Source organism: Ammodytes marinus (genome assembly GCF_949987685.1).
Source record: "Ammodytes marinus genome assembly, chromosome: 12".
Taxonomy (NCBI): domain Eukaryota; kingdom Metazoa; phylum Chordata; class Actinopteri; order Uranoscopiformes; family Ammodytidae; genus Ammodytes; species Ammodytes marinus.
In genome coordinates, this window is record NC_137216.1 from 27,560,712 (window position 1) to 27,578,742 (window position 18,031).

The window sequence follows — 18,031 nt, forward strand, 5'->3', positions numbered from 1 at the left end:
CTGTCTGCCATGGCTTTCTCCTTGTGTTTTAAAATATGTCGGACTGCTTTTTGTGAATCGCTACTGTATATGTTTTTGATGGAAGGATAAAGAGCAACAGGCAAACCACATATAACTGGTAAAATTTTACTTTTAGAATATTAATTTGATGTATGCCGAATTACACAGTGACTCTTAATGCTTTGTGTGAAGGTCTTAAGTCAAGTTTTTTTAGGGCAGGGTCATTTGCAAGTAGCCTATAAAACATTAAATGTACAGATTTTGAATGGAGTTTGGTGAAGAAGTTGTTTGGTTGTTGTTCACAATTTTATTAGATTGAACTGGTTGCTCTCCAATGTTACTACAGTGCTTCCCTTTTCCACTGCTTCACACACACACACACACACACACACACACACACACACACACACACACACATACACACACACACACACACACACACACACACACACACACACACACACACACATACACAGACACACACACACACATCCACCCACACAAATGTCTGTTATGGCCTCCTACTGTAGTGTTACACAGTGTGGCCTTTTCACCGTGCAACCCAACGCCTACACACTAGCCTGCCTCTAAATGTCAGACGCACACACACACACACACACACACACACACACACACACACACACACACACACACACACACACACACACTCTGTCTCGCATAATCACAATGGCCTCAGCAGTGGCGCTTGTGTGTGTGTGTATGATGTGGTAGCTCAGCTTGTTTACTCTTTCTCTGTCATTTTTCTTAACCATTTTCTGTCTGTCTATATTGGTGCATAACATACAGTGTATATGTCTACAGCACATGCATACTACATATGCAAAATTCAAAACCATGCACACATAGTAACTCTGCATAAATGTATTTGATTCTATAGTGCATGTCTCTGTCCGTCTGTTCTTATCCAATGAAAACATGGCCACACATTTTTCCGTCCTTGTTTTAGTGTGGGTGTGTTGTTGTTCTGCTTCAATTTATTGTTTCTAGGATTGAGAAAAACTCCGGCCGGTTATTTTTAGGATCCTCCTCGTCTATTTTCCTGAAAACATATAAAGGGGAAAAAGAAACCCGCAGTCCCCATATTATGTTTGGACAAGGGTCATGTTTCAAAATGCTGACGCAGCAGAGTGCAGCTTAAACTGGGTGTGTAGGCTACGTCTTTATTGCTGATTTTTAATGTTAGAATTATATTTTTACTGTTTTTAAAGGTGGAGTCAGCAAATCTGGAGAAAGCTAGTTGGCAGAATATATTTGTCAAAATCAGTGAATATCTCCTCACAAATTGCTACCTGTTCGTAGTACTGGGTGCTGAAAAATAATATAGTGTTAATGCCGAGCATAGGCTCTGTAAACAGATATGTAAATAAAAGGTATGTTAACAAAGGGACTCAACATAGCTAAAACATATTGTTTTGGGTGCTAATTTGCTTTGCCTATATATATATTCATCCAAACGTATTAGCCATATGCGTTTTTGTAGTGGTTGTCCTGGGGCAATGCACCTGTACTAAAGAATAAATAATTAAATACATCTTCACCTCATCACTTGTTATTGTGGAAAGACTTGAGGCAGTGGTGGATGATGCCATCTTTAGTAGCTCTCTCCTTGTCCTTGAAGGCCACCGTAGCTTCTGTAATTATTCAAAGGGAGGGGTTAGCAAGGGAGCGTTGAAATCTAGCACTTTCACCACTTGAAAGTTGGGATTGAAGTGTGGCCTTACCTGTTATCGTGTGTGTGTGTGTGTGTGTGTGTGTGTGTGTGTGTGTGTGTGTGTGTGTGTGTGTGTGTGTGTGTGTGTGTGTGTGTGTGCGTGTGCGTGTGCGTGTGCGTGTGCGTGTGCGTGTGCGTGTGCGTGGGCGTGGGCGTGGGTGTGTGTGTGTGTGTAGGGCGGTGGTGGGTTGTGTTCCCATGACTCTTACCGGCCCTAGAGATTCTTCACACTATATCAATTCATCCATTGTGTATTTTGGATTAAAGACAAGTCAAGGCATAGTGTGTATTAAGGTCAGTGATCTGAGCGGACATGTTTGTTCAGCACTCAGCTACTCTTAAAGGTGCACTACAGATTTGGTGTCACTAGCTTTTACTTATCCCCTGGCTTACTGTTTCACACAAACCAATATACAGTTGTAAAGTCTTAGAAACTAGACTAAAGTTTTTTTTTTTAATGTAAAATGTAACCTTAATATAGCTGACTTGAGTTTTTATATTATGCCATGTTAAAGGTACTACCTGGAACTTTGAAATATTTCTGAAAAAGTCTTAATTTTTCCTCTGATGATTATAAAGTACATGGAACAGCAAACCAGACCATCAGTGCCAAAACTGCTATTTTTATATAGTTTTTTTGAATGCCTTTGTCATGGGTATACGCTCGCCCTGGAACTATAGTTGGTGTGGTAAAAACACTACTGCTTTTGTCCATAGGGGGCGCAAGAATGATCACAAATTGAAAGTCGTTCAGAGGACCTTTTAAGAGCAGCATTTCATGACAGTATTGAACTCTGCATTTCACATCAAAGCATTTATTGAATCGTGAAACGTTGAGTGAGTCAGTCACAGTCAACTGAGGGTGTGTGTGTGTGTGTGTGTGTGTGTGTGTGTTACTTCCTTTTGACTTCCCACCTTCCTGTGTCTTACCTCGCCCTGTATTCCTGTAAGTCACTCTCCCCTATTTTGCCTTCTCTTCCCCTATTTATATACATCCACACTCTATTTTTATCTCTTTCCACCTTCGGCTATCCATCGCTAAATTCCCCTTTTCAGATGAGGGCCATCACACACGCACGCGCGCGCACACACACACACACACACACACACACACACACACACACGCACACTAGCTCAAATGTGTTGTTCCTTTCCAATGCAATCCATCCCTCATTTCTTTTTCACTTTCTCAATTTTCTCAAAACATCTCTCTCTCTCTCTCTCTCTCCCTCCCTCCTCCACTCATATACTATAATAACAGCCCGCGTTGGCGTAGTCAAATGTTCCACTGGCTGTCTGGGTCTAGACTGTGTGTGTGTGTGTGTGTGTGTGTGTGTTCGACTGACTGTGTGTGTGTGTGTGTGTGTGTGTGTGTTCGACTGACTGTGTGTGTTTGTGTGTGTGGGTGAGACTCTGTGTGTGTGTGTGTGTGTGTGTGTGGACAGGGTGGGAAGCTATGGTTTCTGGTACTACATTGTATGCCTATTTTTCTCATAGTGTTTTTATGTTAGCCTCTTGCCTTCACTCTTGGTCTATTCACTGTTGCAACAGAAAAAATACAGTATTTTCACCATGCTAATAAAGACTAGCATGGACTAGCTACGTTGCAATGTGTGTAACCTATTTAGATGTCACTTCATTTGCTTTTTACTGTTTGGGGGAAGCAGGTTGACATTTAGCAGCACTGAAGTAGTCATAAGACAGTTTTATCTTTCAGCCCGTGGCAATGAGGTTCGCAGACACACACACACACACAGAGCAGCTCTTGTGTCTTTTAAGGACAGCAGCGCACGTTTAATTTTATTAAGTTAGCCCTACAGTTAAAGAGCTACATTTGAAATGACACAAGGAGATGAATGTGCAGACCTTTTTTTTAAGACTATTTTTTGGCATTTTCAATCTTTATTAGACAGTACAGAGTTCAAATGGGGAGACGGAGAGAGAGGGGGGATGACCTGCAGTAAAGGTCCATGGGTTGGATTTGAACCCGCGACCACTGCAACGAAGGCTGGAGCCAATATGGTACACGCTCTATCCACTACACCAGCGGAGCGCCCGACCATAACATTTTTAAATCAATCAGGAGTTTTTACATCCATATTGTTCGCATCAGTTGAAGGAATTCAAATACTTTAATTTTTTTATTTTTAGTGGCATACAGATATCGGAAAGTAGTATTTTGAGTGTCAAGGGAATGTCAGGTATAGTAATACATGTCAAATAAATATGCATCTATATTATATAACATCAAATAAAGACAACAAACACAATATAGAGAAACCAAAACAAAGGATGTATAAAATACTTGATACACAGTCAGCCAACTAGCAGTGAATGCAGAAAATGAGGAAACTCCACTTAGCTCTTTTGCCATTTTTTCCACATATAGCAGATGTCAAGACACTACAATTCAACTTCTACGCTTATTTCAATAGTTGTGGTTTTGATTCAAACACAGTCAAAAAGCTAAAATAACAAACCCTAGCCCTGTGTTTACATGTTCCCTGTTCCATGGTCTCTTGTGGTCATATGAGTAATGGCTGTCCTCTCTAATTAGCCGAGGTGCTAGTAGCTAAAGGTTCATGTGTGGGTGAGTTTGACAATGCCACTGTTATGTATGACCTTTTTTTTACCGCCAAAAAGACCACGTTGTTTTATTTGATCCATGAATTTACCCTTTCCCTAACCTTAGTGAAGTACTCGGTGTCCTTATGTGAACTTGGATAGTAACATTTAAAGGTGCTATGAGGAACTTTTGAATATTTCTGAAACAGTCTAATTTTTCCTCTGATGATCATGAATAACATGTAACAGCAAACGAGACCATCAGTGCAAAGAATGTTTTTTTTTTAAATAGTTTTCCCTAACGCCTTTGTCATGGGTATTCGCTCACCCAGGAACAACAGCTGGCGTAGTAAAACACACTTCCGCTTTTGTCCAAAGGGGGAGCAAGAGTTAACACAAACTGAAAGTTCCTCGGAGCACATTTAAGGACCCCCTGTATACCAGTTAACATGTTGTGATACACTGAGGTTGAAGCTAATTTTTTTACATGTTATTTAAACATGTAGTTTCTGTGACGCTGTGTGGAATTATATCTTTTCTGTGACGTTTTATTTGGTGAGTGAGTGAGTCAGCTGTGGTTGGGTCTGTGGTCTCTGTGTTATTTAAAGCAAAGTTCCAGAAGGAAGACATCTTGGCTGCCAGTGTGACTCCACCATAGCACTTTACCATAGGACAGAGGACTAACATTTATATATATTCCATGCATCTAATTTACATGTGACAGTGTTGCCAAATCATGTACAGTACTATGGAAATTAAGTTTCCTTGACTTGCACTTTGTGATATTACAAGCTTGTGAACTTGAAAACCAAATGGAAGTTATATATGCTATCATTCTAAATGGAGCTCTAACTGTAACGCATTGTTTTAACATGATCAGTTCAGCCAATGTACATGCAATTAAGAGTTATCTTGATGGTGGCATGAATGTGTGTGATGCATTTAATGGCAGCCCTTCCTAAACTAGGCGAGACATTTCACTCAAAACCACAATTGTTAAGCTTGGCAGCCATAGTGGCTCCACCATAGCACTTTACCATCAGTTTACCGATAGGTCAGAGGAACAACACTTTATTTTAGCATCAGCCTACAACTGGAGAAAACACTTTTTATTTAATTGTTTAGTGTTGGATAAGGGCTGAAAATGCATAATTGGATGGTAAAGGGACAACCATTTGCATCCCTGTGCTTTAAAGGTGCACTATGTGCCTTTGGGGGTCTCCAATAAGTGACCATTTTATTACTTATATTGTCATAACTGAATAAACAAACTTTACTCATGATCCCTGGAACAATGTTTGATGTAAGAAAGCTTCCTGAAAAGTTACTGTTTCACTGTTGTGTTTTGGGTTGCAGGTGTCTCAAAAAAATTCTGTTTCGATGTATGATGATATAATATTCAATACTAAGTTTTACATGTAGAAAACATATATTTTGTAAACTAACTGCAGGCTCTGCACATGTAAACAAATCCCAGGAAGTAGTCAAAACATGTCAAGGTACAAACAAATAAATAGTAGTCTGTTTACATCAAGTTAGACTAAATGAACCTTTTTGAGTTAAATTCCCCCTCCCCTGAAACTGCATAGTGCACCTTTTTAAATGTAAGAACCCGGGCCATGCAAATAATACATGTTACGACTAGTCCAGGCTAAAATATATTTTGGGATACATTTGCCCTTGTATTTATGGAGAATCCTTGTGACTTGGGAGTTCCCCTGTCTTTTCCTTTGGCGCTATACCACAAGCTTAACAATGGTGGTTTTGAGTAAAATGTCTCGACTTGTTTTGGATGGGCTGCCATTAAATGCATTGAACACATCTAAGTCAAAGTTCTTTATTGTCAGTTCTGATATGTGCAAGACATACATCAGAATCAAAATGGCGTTTATCTCTGGCTCACGGTGCAATAGGAACGATTTAAAAAAAAGAAAAAAATATAGAGTAGAATAAGATAAACATAAGCTAAACAATATTTACAGTAGAGACATTCTAAATACTCAGTAGTGCAAAGGAAATTTGATACAATATAAAACAGTATGTATAAAATAGAATAGAAAGTAAAACGTAGATAAGTTCACATTCATGCCCCAATCAAGATAACTCTTAATTGCATTTACATTGGCTGAACTGACCATGTTAAAACAATGTGTTACAGTAAGAGCTCCATTTAGAATGATAGCATATATAACTTCCATTTGGTTTTCAAGTTCACAATCTTTTGATATCTCACATAGTATAAGTCAAGGAAACCTAATATCCATTCAACTGTACATGTGACTGATTTGGCATCGCTGTCACATGTAAATTAGATGCATGGCATATCTATAAGTGTCTCTATGCATTTTTTATTTATTCCTATTTCCCTCTGAGCTCAATTTGACACAGTTGTCATGAGGTTCACGCTCAAGGGGAGAACGTAGTGTCCCTAAATGAGACACTGCACACACTACACTATGGTTAAAGCCATTCAAATAGTGGCATAAGCTCCCTGACAATATGGCAACTTCCACAGATTTCCATATTTTTCTCGGGTTAGGTTGAAAAAAAAATAGATTTTAAGTATTCAGTCTTGTGAACATTAGATGCAATTTAACAACCTGTTTTATAACTTTGGGTGTCAGTTTTGATGTGTGTGTGTGTGTGTGTGTGTGTGTGTGTGTGTGTGTGTGTGTGTGTGTGTGTGTGTGTGTGTGTGTGTGTGTGTGTGTGTGTGTGTGTGTGTGTGTGTGTGTGTGTGTGTGTGTGTGTGTGTGTGTGTGTGTGTGTGTGTGTGGGCTTCTGTGCATATGTCCTCATTGGTATAGAAGGTAGTTGGTCCATTTGTAGTAAAGATGATATATTATGTTTTGCTCAAAGCCAACACTCTTATGAAGCTTAATCTTCACATTGAGTTGTGTATTTTGATGATCCCATAATATATACAAATAAAGAATAAAATAGAAAAAACGTGACTCAAACGCATGCTGTTTATAAGCAGACATAGTATTACTGTGAGCACTATCAGATTATCTGATGTTCTGAGTTGCAGTCTTTTTTGAAAGGCATCTCAGGACATTGGCTCCATTGAGAAAAAAACTATGGTGTTCCTTCATACAGCTACATCACTGTTACTCTGGCTTGCAATTGTCTACACGTGTGTGTGTGTGTGTGTGTGTGTGTGTGTGTGTGTGTGTGTGTGTGTGTGTGTGTGTGTGTGTGTGTGTGTGTGTGTGTGTGTGTGTGTGTGTGTGTGTGTGTGTGTGTGTGTGTGTGTGTGTGTGTGTGTGTGTGTGTGTGTGTGTGTGTGTGTGTGTTCTCATAAATCAAACCCATTCAGTCTCGCTTTCAAACTTTAGCCATGCAATAGCCATCTGCTGATCATATGACTTTTGTGTAACACACACACACACACACACACACACACACACACACACACAGAAGAAATCCCGATAGTTGAACATTTTTTATTGCCACAGTAGCTTCCAGGGAGAACACACTGACCCCCAAACACACACACGTACACACACGCACACACACACACACACACACACACACACACTGACCTACGCACACAGCATAAAGGGCTGTTCCCATCAGATATAAAGATATGGTTGTTTGCTCAGAGAGAGGGAGAGGGAGAGAGAGAGAGAGAGAGAGAGAGAGACAGTGTGAAGGGAATAGAGAGAGAGAGAGAGAGAGAGAGTGTGAGGGCGTGTTTGTGCGTGTGGCTGAGACACAAACGAGGGAGTTGTCAAATAGACGGAGAGAGCGACAGAAGAGAGGACAATATGCCAAAGTGGATGAGCTTTAAACTTTTCAAAGAGAGCAGCAGAGTGAGTACACCACTGCTGGGAATGCACACTATACATCACTACTAAGCCACTATACTGTTAGCACTTAACATTAAAACACCTTTGTCTAACATTGCAAATATGCTGTTTTACTATTAGGATACGTCTTGAAGTAGCACTTGCGTGTTCAACTAAATAACTTTTTTTGCGTATTTTTGATCCCATAGAAGTCAAATTGCTGCCATATTAATATGCTAAAATCAAAGTTAAATGAGTGAATTGTGTTATTATACTCAAACGAGCCAGTGTATACATGTAAACAGTTCTGTTTTCACAAGGTGACTGTTAGGTTTCCACCATCATCTCATTTTAGATGGTACTGGAAGCATCCCGCCTAGCATGTCGTGAGTGTGAATAGAAAAGGCTCTTTGGTCCAAATATACTGTATAAGACAGTTGCTTAAGCCCTTTTTTTTTAAATTGATGTGTACCACCATAAACAAATAGTTGTACTCGTTTGTATATTTTTAGTAGAACTCTGCAATCCAGTGATTTTACTACATTTGCCACATGCATGTAACCGTTTGGATAAATTACAACTGCCTTCTATGTGGAGTTGTTGCTGCTAGAATGAAGTAGTGTGTGTGTGTGTGTGTGTGTGTGTGTGTGTGTGTGTGTGTGTGTGTGTGTGTGTGTGTGTGTGTGTGTGTGTGTGTGTGTGTGTGTGTGTGTGTGTGTGTGTGTGTGTGTGTGTGTGTGTGTGTGTGTGTGTGCGCGTGCGTGTGTGCAGCCTGTTTGAAAACGTGACTTAAAGTGTTTCGAGGTGCAGTCGCAGGTTTCTGTTTAGTCACCGATTTCTTCAGATGTTGATCCAGATCACACGCACTGTTGACTTTCACTTAGCATGTCGAAAAGCTTTGTGTGTGTGTGTGTGTGTGTGTGTGTTTAATGGTTAAACAGGGTGTGTGTGTGTGTGTGTGTGTGTGTGTGTGTGCGTGTGTGCAAGGCAGACAGTCAGACAGGAAACGGGTCATTAGCTCCCACATTGAGAGAGAGACAGGAGAAATGAAAGAGGAGCATCCAGACGGTTGAAGCAAAATCAGCCTGATTCATATTATGGAGCACACACACACACACACACACACACACACACACACACACACACACTGGCTAAATGCTGTAAACAAACTCACTGTTATATAACTTGTTGAGTGCAAAATGTCCTTAACATGACAAATAGACTATTTTAATGTTTTCACTCAGATTGCATTTGTTGCTGCATTTTTGAACGACTTAATGTGAAGTTAATGCTTCTGTTTTTGATTTGACAATGTAAAAACCCCCAGCTGCTGTTGGCCGGTTAATGACACAGTCAGTGATTCTGGAGAACGCATGTTGTCAAACTCACTTTTTGTCAAAATCTGTGAATTTCACCTCATGATTCGCTACCTGTCCGTACTGTGTGAGCGCTGAAACGAAAACCAGGTGTTAATACACAGTCTAGGCTCGGTAAACTAGTGGTAACACATGTCCATTTACAGAGCCCAGGCTGTGTATTAACACTGGATTTTTATTTCTTCAGCGAACGCACAGTAGCAAATCGTGAGGAAATATTCACAACCCTTGACACAAAGTGATTTTGACAACAAGCATTCCAGAATGGCTAACTCTCCCTCTAACTGCCATTTGCAAAAAAAGAGAGTTACTGTTGCCGTCAGCTGAGTTTACTATTTCTCTTAAATTACACGTGCATGCAACTTAACGGAATTCCTGCAACGAAAAGAGAGACTTATCTATCATTTTAGCCATTTCTGAGAAGTGTTAAGGCTTGTTTTTGTCATTATTCTTGCGCATAAAGTCAGTTATTTACGGGCAGTTACAAATTGCTGGCTTCAAGCAGGCAGAAAATAACGCAGCAATCACAGAGCACTGAACCATAATTTTAAACAGCTAAAATGTTGCACTTTCCTATTTCCGGCAAACACATCCCATCCCATATAAAGTGGGTTATGCAAGAGCTGTTTAGAAAATGTGTAGGCCTACAGTTGAGTTTTGGTTGCCATTAGACGACATTAAAACGGCAAAGAAGTTATCCGCCATGTTTTAAAGTGTGGTTTACTTAGACAGTGTCGCTGTTTTTGAATGACATGTTTGGTTAGAGTGATTTATAAGCTGTGAAGTTGCTCTGTCTTTTCCATTGTCTCTGTAGTTGTATTGTATTGCAGCAGACAGTCTGTTCGGCTCATGTGCACAATTATATTATTTGAGTGTTGTTGATGCGAGCAGTTTGTCATTGTGGTTTAGACACCGCGGCTCACACTTAATGTGTCACAGCATCTGAACTTTCTTTATCACCATAATATTTTTATTTCAATTTTAACAACATGAAATAAGGCCTTTTACAATCATATAGTATACAAAAAAACACCTAAACTAGATCTTGTATATTTTTTGCAATAGATGAAAAATATGGGATGTAAATTTAAAAGAAACACATATGCATTGTCCACAGAAATGAGTTGTTCTGTTTAGCTTGTAATACAATGTATTAAGGACACACACACACACACACACACACACACACACACACACACACACACACACACACACACACACACACACACACACACACTATATACTGTACAAGTTGTCCTTTCAAATGGGAATCTTGATAACATTGGTCTTGTCCATAGAGAGCAGTGCGTGGTTTGCATAGCTGAACTTACTGATTGTTTTCCACGAAGTTTGGTGCTGAACTGGTTCGACTGGTTTCTGAGGAATTAAACGTATGACGTGCTGTATGTATAGGGACACATAGTTCTGACTGCTCCACAGACAGACAGACAGACAGATTATATGTATAGGGACACATAGTTCTGACTGCTCCACAGACAGACAGACAGATTATATGTATAGGGACACATAGTTCTGACTGCTCCACAGACAGACAGACAGGTTATATGTATAGGGACACATAGTTCTGACTGCTGCTCCACAGACAGACAGACAGATTATATGTATAGGGACACATAGTTCTGACTGCTCCACAGACAGACAGACAGGTTATATGTATAGTGACACATAGTTCTGACTGCTCCACAGACAGACAGACAGACAGACAGACAGGTTATATGTATAGTGACACATAGTTCTGACTGCTCCAGTACGTGTGGAAATCTAAAAACAAAAAGACATCTTCATATATTTTTGTTTTAATTGGGCAGTATTTTAAAGTGGAGATGCGTCATTATGAGTAGGTGTGTGTGTGTGTGTGTGTGTATAATGCACTTTGGTTTGCAGACTTCCTTCTGAACCTTTGGACAGCCACACACACACACACACACACACACACACACACACACACACACACACACACACACACACACACACACACACACACACACACACACACACACACACACACACACACACACACACACACACACACACAGAGGGAGGAGTTTGGAGTTACTCACTTGAGGCCATGACAGATACTTAATCCTGGTCAATGAGTGACTGTTTGTTGCAACCACAATGGTGTTCACTCAAATACACCAATCTGCTTTGTGAGTTAATGGCACAAAGCTTTCTACCATAAACTCATGCATTTATTTTAATAATACTTCTACTAATTTCTGAATGTGACATTGTTTTTATGGGCAACCATGTTTGATCTTCACTGTCCGCAGACATTGTTAAACAAAGAAAATTATGCTAACAGACACTGTTCAACCGCTCAAAGTATACTAGCCTTTATTTAAAGATAAATAAACAAAGTAAGGGCGCCCTTAGCTCAGTTGGTAGGGCGTCCCCCCCCCCCCCCCCATGGGCCTCGGCCAGCAGCGGACCCGGGTTCGATTCCAGCCCGCGGTCGTTCTCTGCATGTCACTCCCCTCTCTGCCCCATTTCAACTCTGTCTCTACACTATCAATAAAGAATATATATTAAAAAAAAGTAGTTATATACACAACATAAGTTTAACTTTTTTAGAAACTAACACAAGAAAAACATCATGGAAATGCTATCCCGCCATCAAAAATTTGCCTTCACATATAAAGAGACTTTCTTAATCCCTTCATTAATGTCTACAAAAAAAATGTCCCCCTTCAGCTTTCCATAAAATGTTCGCTATTATCAAGTAAAGCTTTAAAAAAATATATATAACCATATTTAAACAACTCAAAACACTTCTCTCTGTCTTTGTTGAATATTGAAAAAATCAAAATTAGACTCAAACGTACTAAGACAGTTCTCCAGTGTTGAAGTCAGACCCTGTTGCGGTCTATGAATGCACCACTATCTTCTTGCCCTGTAATAATATCTCACCAGTGAAATATAATTGTTTCAAATGAGTTGCATATGAGAGTCATTCCTCGGTGGTCCATGACTATCAAACATATTTCCACACAGACATTCACTCACTGGCATTCACTCACTGCCAGCTACTTGATATCAGGGCCCTGTGTAGTTTGGAAGAGACACTGACGTTATATTACTGAATGACTGACTGGAAGGTTTTTAAAATTAATGGTAATATCTGTAGCAGGCTAGTATCTGTTTACATATTTATTTCTCTCTTTTGAATTCCATTGTAGTGTCTTCAGTTCAATTGTAATGCAATATCAAGCAAGTCGTTTTTGTCTACTTTATTAAACAATTTTTTCTATCACCCGTGCTAGTTTTAAAGGTGCTATGAGGAACTTTTAAATATTTCTGAAACAGTCTCATTTTTCCTCTGATGATCATAAACGACATCTAACAGCAAACGAGACCATCGGTGCAAAGAATGCTATTTTTATATAGTTTTTCTGTATGCCTTTATCATGGGTATACACTCTCCTAGGAACTACAGCTGGCGTAGTAAAAACACTACCGCTTTTAGTCCAAAGGGGGCGCTAGAATTACCACAAACTGAAAGTTCTTCGGAGCACTCTTTAAAGTGAATGGATTGTATACACATATCACTGCCCTTTTCTTAACCTTTGAACATAAGGACACCATGGAATACAGAATAGAAGTTCTTAGAAAATGTGTGTGCTCCTTCAGTGGTGACCTCATGCTTATCTAATGCGCGGGACTGAATGAAACCAATTGAGGCCATTACTTGTATTAGTTTTATTAAACGGCACTAGTTTATGTTATTGGCTAATCTTTTTCTAGACTCATGCCCTTCTGATGACCAGCCGACTACAGTATATCTATGCACCGATCTTTGGTTAGGAATGCAGAGGTAGATAGTAAACGGTAAAGTCACGCACTGTAGCTTTAATATATTAGATAGCTGGAAGTGTCCTGATTCTAGAAGGCTCCATTGGTTCTGCTGTTGAGAGTGTGAAGCAGGTTAGTTCTGCTAAACCCTGAAGTAGGAGCATGTGTGTTTGTGTATTTTGGTGAACAGAAATGGGTCATAAGACGGATAACAGCAGAGCACAAGACAAACCCACTAAAACACACACGTCACGTCACCCGCATAAACAAGAAGGTCAGATTCATACAATGTTATTGTCTGTCGTGATAGAAAATCACCTCAGACGTGGTTCAATCACACACCATACAGTGGAAAAACAATCTAGGTCAATCAATATAGACAGGGAGACTCACTCACATCCAACCTGAGTCACACACACACAGGTAACACAGGTGCAGCTCGTAAGTGAGCGGAGGGATTTTGTCAGTTTGGTTAACAGTCCCGGTGATGTTAGATTACTATATCAGCGCTCATGGAGTGTCTCTCATCCAATCAAATTACTCGCTCAGAACCAACTGCTGTATTAAACTGAATACAATACCTAAAAATAAGTTATAGTATTATAATAATACAAGTATGTGTGCAAAGTAGCATAGTGTTAATGTGGGTGTGTTTGGCTGTTCTGAGGACATGATAGTTGGTCTGTTCATAGCTTATGTCACACTGAAAACCATGTATTGGTTTATTCTTATATTTTCAACAAGTTTTAATGGAGGTCTTGTTTTTACGTTGATGATAACTTTTATATTATAACAGCTGCTAGATTTAGTCATCAGACCTGACATAATATTTTGCCTGCTCACCATTTGAGCAGGTTGCCACGCTCATGCCACTGTGTGAACTAAGCAGCCAGCCGCCAGCTAAACAAACGCTGCGGACTGAATTCTCATTAGTATATAGATTTTAATGACGTCATAATCCCCACAAGAGCTTCGCCTTCAACCTGAGACAGCAGTCCAGCCAGCCAGAATAAGTGAAAACACCTGGTGTGTGTGTGTGTGTGTGTGTGTGTGTGTGTGTGTGTGTGTGTGTGTGTGTGTGTGTGTGTGTGTGTGTGTGTGTGTGTGTGTGTGTGTGTGTGTGTGTGTGTGTGTGTGTGTGTGTGTGTGTGTGTGTGTGTGTGTGTGTGTGTGTGTGTGTGTGGCCATCTGTCAGGTATAAACTTACCTTGCACCTTTTTTATAGAAACAAGGGTCCTTGTTGCTAGGTGATCTTTAGCTGGGTAGACAGCGCCTGATTACACACACAATAACACACACACACATTAACACAAACACACAATAACACACACAAACAGACAGTTTCCAAGATCATGAGAGTAGAGCAGATAACGGCCACTGATAAAGTCTTATAGCGACTGGTGCAATTGACCTAGTCTATTTGATGTAATTGATTTATATTTAGTACATACATGTTTAGTTTCAGTTGTTCAGAGATCGTATTCATCTGATATTCTAAATTCATCATCAGGTCATAGGTGGATTTTAGGGGAAGTTTGTCGGAAAATAGTGAGTACGTTTTCAGATGAAACACAAGCTGTGTGTGTGTGTGTGTGTGTGTGTGTGTGTGTGTGTGTGTGTGTGTGTGTGTGTGTGTGTGTGTGTGTGTGTGTGTGTGTGTGTGTGTGTGTGTGTGTGTGTGTGTGTGTGTGTGTGTGTGTGAGAGAGAGAGAAAGGGGTCAGAGAGGTCTCAGCTGACTGTGTGTGTCTACTGTAAACAGGTGTCCAGGTTCAGTGCAGGAAGCGTTATCAGTTAGCGGTGCGTTTGGTTTTCTGCACTTAAAATCATTCATTGTTTAACACTCTATTTCAAATCAGCTGAATTTGTTCTTACTTGCAGTTTTTTGTCTTATTGCGTCATACTGTATGCATTTTTTATGTGTGCTGTTGTTAATTGATGTGTGACAATATAATGCGGGTAAAGGTCAACACACCTCAGCAGTATGACGTCAACTTTATCACTATCAAGAGTGTGTGTGTGTGTGTGTGTGTGTGTGTGTATGTCTGTCTGTCTGTGTCTGTTAGTAAGTAACTCTTTATATAACAGGTTAGTTTAGCCATTACAGCATTGAACTCAACAGTGTGTACTTTTACCACTTCATGACTTCATTTACATATTCAGATTGTCACACCTTCTGCAAATCATTAACTTGAACATTGAGCAACTGATAATATATACAAGTGCTGTTTGAGATCATATAACCTACATACTGTATATGTGACTATCACTATGCTATGTGATGTAACTCTCAGCTAAGAGAGACAGAGGAAAACTTCTGACTAGGTTTGAAATATAACTGGTCCAAATGTGTTTATATTATCTTATATAATATAAGTTCAATATTCATACTTTCTCCTTAGAGCTGTGTATACACCAGTTAGGCTTTTCCGCATTTAAGTTCAATTGTAATGGCAATAAGTAACAATACACTTTCAAGCTCCAGTTGTCTTTCTGTGAAATTGGAGTTCATTAATGTCCAGGTCTGAAAATGGATCAGTTACTGGGAAATGTTTAAGGCAACAGAAAGTGTATAAACACACACCTTGCATCCTGCCATTTGACTAACTGAGGATATATTGTCCATACTCTCTCACAGCTTTAATACATTTTTAAGTTTGTGTTTAAGAGAAGTCAGATACTATACTAGGAACATTCGCCTTGTTCCTCCAGCATGCAGATCAGGTATATCTGCAAACTCAAAACTGCTGCTACAGTTTATTTCTTTAACCTAATGTGTAGTCCGTTTGCTTAGTGCTGAACTAGTACTGGCACCTCAAGGCTCTACAAACCTGTTGAGCACTCTATGTGAGATTCACAAGTACATGATAATCAAGTACAAGTTTACTTAGCTCATCATCATTTATCTATTGTATATTCAGTGTGCATTGTGTAAACAGAAATGTTCTTGACTTAACAAAGATGTTGTTGACTTAAGTGTATCTTCCTCTATCATCACGTGGATTTACTGTAGTTCTTCTCAGCTGAAATATATGTTAAAACTGTTTGATGAAACTGAAATTTGATAATTGTGAACACACACACACACACACACACACACACACACAAACACATACAGTTTGCAGTTTTAAAGCATTGTTATACTGGTAAAGTGGTGATGTTTAAAATATCAAAATAACCCGTCTGTCTCTGTCTCTCTCTCTTTCTCTCTCCCTCCCTCCCTGTCTGTCTCTCTCTCTCCCTGTCTGTCTGCAGCTCTCTGGAGGCTGTGAGTTGACGGTGGTCCTTCAGGACTTCACAGCAGGATGCAGCACAGAGATGTCTGTCAGCACTGGTATGACTCACATGTTTAAACACACAAACATGGACTTAAATCCAAAGATTTACCTTGTATTATGTTTTATTTCAGTTCGGTGGAAATAAGTTATCCTCTTCAAACTACAATACATGGCTTTTTTTATATGGGGAATATCTCCTAAAATTTGAAATAATAAAATTGGCATGTCATAGTTTAAATGGATTGAACAGTCCCTGAACAGTCCAGGTGATGTTGGACTCTCATATCTCATGGAATGTCTCTCGTCCAATCAAATTACTCGGCCAGAACCAACTGCTGTCTAAATTATTATATTTAAATATACAATACATAGCGTTTTTACCTGGGGAAATGTCTCCAAAAGATTAGCTTGTCTGAAGTTACCCCATTGTAAACCAGCTGTATGCCCCTCCCCTCCAGGCCAGACGGTGGAGCTGTTGGAGCGGCCCAGTGAGCGTCCTGGCTGGTGCCTGGTGAGGACCACAGAGCGCAGCCCCCCTCTGGAGGGTCTGGTGCCCAGCGCGGCCCTCTGTGTGTCCCACTCCCGCTCCAGTGTGGAGATGGACTGCTTCTTCGGATCAGGGAAAGGTAGGACCAACACACAAAAAAAGCTGAAGTTTGACCACTGACACACTGCGTTGTCATTGTCTGAGTTTATAACCTGGTTTGCAGTAATTGATGAGATCCAGTGAGAAGCAGTTTAAAAATGTCCCTATAAGATGCCATAACAATTTGCCTCGTAGATAAATGTAGTTGAGTTTAAGAGTGTCTGCAATTTAAAAAGAGGTCCATGTTATCTTTTTGCTTTGGCTCGAGCAGAAGCGGAGTAAGATGTTGGGAATAATGTGCACCATGTTCTTTAAATTATCACATTTTCACACATTATGCACAGTCGTGAACACAATTAAGATTATTATTATTTTGTTGCATACATTTGAAATTTCTCTAATGCGAGTTGCTGGGGCACTTTAGTCCAAATGCTAAAAGTAACCTGATTGGATGGATTTTTTGAAGATAATCTGATCTGTATCGCCTTCTATTGGTGAGATGTGGTCATTACACTATAGATGCAGCATGTCCCATTCCCAGATTGAATGTACAGAACGCTTTTAAAATACATGTTGTTAGATGATCTATATGTATTTATGCATTATTTATTCAGGATGAGATTAAAACACATTTACTAGTTCGATTAAGTTGAAGATGTCTGTCTGCAATAACACACCTTATTTGGAGAAGATGTTAAGATGTTGTAACTTCATTGTTTCTGGTGCCTTGGCGCCTGTTAACTGATAGTTTGATAGCTGTATTGGTGCCTGCAATACAGTGCTCAGTGTGACTCTGGCTATGCTATTCTCTAGACTATTGACCAAGTCTGAGTTTGATTTAAAACAGAACATTTGATTTTCCATAAAGTGCCAGCTGCTGCACACAACAGGA

At 39.8% G+C, this 18,031-nt stretch overlaps 1 protein-coding gene across 1 annotated transcript in view; it reads left to right on the forward strand.

Moving 5' to 3' along the window:
* The window catches only part of LOC307258501 (kalirin-like), a 75,553-nt gene that overhangs the window by 25,489 nt on the left and 32,033 nt on the right, over positions 1-18,031 (forward strand). The window contains exons 25-26 of the mRNA XM_080038054.1: positions 16,531-16,609; positions 17,012-17,179. Of these exons, the coding sequence (XP_079894180.1) occupies positions 16,531-16,609; positions 17,012-17,179 (247 nt within the window). The remainder of the gene's footprint in view (positions 1-16,530; positions 16,610-17,011; positions 17,180-18,031) is intronic.